The sequence below is a fragment of the Anopheles gambiae genome, chromosome 3, assembly GCF_943734735.2.
Source record: "Anopheles gambiae chromosome 3, idAnoGambNW_F1_1, whole genome shotgun sequence".
Classification (NCBI taxonomy): Eukaryota; Metazoa; Arthropoda; class Insecta; order Diptera; family Culicidae; genus Anopheles; species Anopheles gambiae.
In genome coordinates this window covers 3324008-3326799 of record NC_064602.1, presented here as the reverse complement: position 1 = coordinate 3326799, position 2792 = coordinate 3324008, and the positions used below count along the sequence as shown (strand labels likewise).

The window sequence follows — 2792 nt, the reverse complement described above, 5'->3', positions numbered from 1 at the left end:
TTACTGCTACAATATTGTAATTTATTTAAGAGAGCGTTTGCAAATACTTAACGGTAAATTTGTTAGTAGCTAGCAGAGTAATTGATTTTTGACAACCATTTTAAAATGACAATTCAAAATGACTTTCAAAACATATCACAATATTAGTAATTTGTGCTTCTCTAGAATGCCCTAAATTGACTGATTTAGTAGATGGAATCGTTTGCATATTAGTAATTGATCGCGGAATACTGTTTTGATGTTCATTAAGGAGGAAGAAATATGATAAGCTAATTAGACCACTTCAAACCCTACAACAACACGTATGACGCTTTATCAGATAACGAAATAGAACAGGTAAGCGAAGACTAATAACCAATGGGAAGCATAGTTGAGCTCCGTCCAAGGGCCAAACATCGATTTATCCTGCTGCACTTCATCCGGGGGTCCTTCGCTGGATTCAAAAATACATCCCAGATAAATGAGATTGAAGATGTTTAGCGCGAAAAAGAGCATGTTAATCACGGTGCAGAACACGCTGTTGCTTTTGTGCTGGTGTACCGTGCACGAACTGGGGCACTTGCCAACGAGAACGCACGCCGAATAGATGGTGGCGAGCTTTTTCCGTACCTCGTGTTCCACAAACGTCCACGAGCCGATGGTTAGCAGCGTTATCCAGAGCCGGTAGTGCAAACCGTGCAGCAGCGAAGATATGATGTACGTGAGCGCTATCGCAGTACCGGTACCGAATGGACGCTTCGTCGTGCGGAAGATGTAGCGCTTCAGCCAAAGATGCATCGGAATGTTCCATGCCGTTACCACCTGTACCAGCGAACGGGGAAACTCAACCGCCATGGGGGAAGTTATGCGGTACAGCGAGCTCACTGGCAGCATTATCGATCTTTCATCTTCCGCTCTGTGCCAATCGGCGGCAGCAGCCATCATGGAGCACTGCGAGAGGTAACCGATGAAGTAGTGACTGGTACGGAAGGAAAGGGCCCGGCCGTACGCTCGGACCCACTTCCAGCTGTTGATTGGAGCAAGCAGGTAATCGATCATGCAGTTGGAGGTAAGCAAAAACCCGACTGCCATCAGTGCGCTGGTTACGATCCGGAAGACGTGTATTAGCATTCGGCGACCGGATGGTGATCGGCATTGCTTCGGCTCAATTCCAGCCGGTGGTTTCCAGATGGTTAAGTAATCGTTAAACGAGATCCACGGTCCAAGGGCGATGTTAGCTGGGCACAGTATGTAGCCGGAGTAAGACAGCACGGTCAGCTGACTGCGCAGAGAATGGTTGTCGTCCGTATCGAAGGCTAAGGACAGTGCCTTCATCAGTAGGATCATCTGTGTTCCGCGAATGCGGTTCCACGTTTCTGGCGATGGTTCCAGCAGTTCACTGACGAGCAGATTACCAATGCCGTACGCTATAACGATGAATGGTGTTTTGATATAGCGACCCGTGCCGGTTAACCATCGATGAAGCGTCCATTGCACCGCGTACAGCGAGACAGCCAGCTGTAGGAAGTGGTAGAAACCATGGTCAATCACACGGTACACCAGAGCGGCACCGCAGCCACAGCTTAGTAAGTGCAGCGAACGTTGAGCGGTTGGAAATACTTTCCGCACGATCAGGACTAGCACACTGAACAGCAAGTTAATGGCGATGAAATTGGTGATGTACTGTGTGGCAAATCTAAGCGATGGATGCACGCAATTCTTGATCGTTTCTTCGATACTCAGGTCGCGATGGAATAATCGTGCCGCAGCCTGATCCGGATGGTCGTAATACTCATCATAATAATCATCGTAGTAGTAATCCATCGCGATACAGGGCCGGCAATGGATGTGTAGGGTGAACTGGTGTTACAAAACCGGTTGTACGCGATGCCAAGGTAAAGTGGACGGATGTGGTTCGCTGCAGTCGCAGATTAATTGAACTTGCAGCAGCTGTGATGTGATGTTTCTGTGTACGATTGCCTGAATGTCACAGGCATATTTGGGTAACTGGAAGCTGGAGAAGAAATCGCCGTCGAATCACGCAGAACATTTTACGTATTGAGCTAATGTTTGTTTCGATTGTGTTTCGATCACAATTTCTGTTCGGTTGCTATCAGTTCACTGATCATGAACGATAGTTTATTACGCCTAGTGATACTAAATGTACGAGTAATTGCACCCAAAGTACGTTGTAGGTATTTAAAACCTAATTAGAATGGATTTTGCAGTGAGATAGGGAAATGTTCCGGTTGGGATGGTTTTGGGATGAAAAAACAGGCAGTAAACAAACCCGCCGTCAAAAACCGGCTGTTGTTGTTTGACCAGCGCTGACAAGAGAACGTTACGCAGGTTACAACGCGTTACTATCGGTCGACAAGCAATCTGTTGTGTGGTGTGTTGTATGATTGATGTACGGTTGCTGAGTGTGTTTGATGTGATTGAGGGCATGACTACAACACACAATGTTAGTTTTCGGTGTTTTAGAATTAGAAAGCAGTTTCGAGGGGAGGCATTATAGGTCTGGCTTATATTGAGATAATATACCAACAAGACCCCCAAGAATTTGAAGAATGCGCTAAACATGTGAAACCAAATGAAAGTATCTTCTTTTAAAGATCATATATGTAGTTCAGAAGCGTTTCGATGCAGAATAAATGATGACTTCTCTTAAAATTCCACTAGCATCGATACAGATCAGAATTGTCGCATGTGTCGCGCGCACAAACCTTTATAAGGTTCCGTTGGTAATCGTGGAGTCGCACCTAAACATAACGCTGAAATAGCGTTACGCGAAAACTATAGCAGCTGTCAGC

At 45.9% G+C, this 2792-nt stretch overlaps 1 protein-coding gene across 1 annotated transcript; it reads right to left on the bottom strand.

Annotated features, from left to right (window-relative positions):
• Positions 1-2531, bottom strand: LOC1277989 (protein-serine O-palmitoleoyltransferase porcupine). Its single transcript, XM_317509.2, has one exon. The coding sequence runs from the start codon at positions 1801-1803 to the stop codon at positions 316-318; it is 1488 nt and encodes a 495-aa protein (XP_317509.2). The 5' UTR covers positions 1804-2531; the 3' UTR covers positions 1-315.
• Positions 2532-2792: the final 261 nt, after the last annotated feature.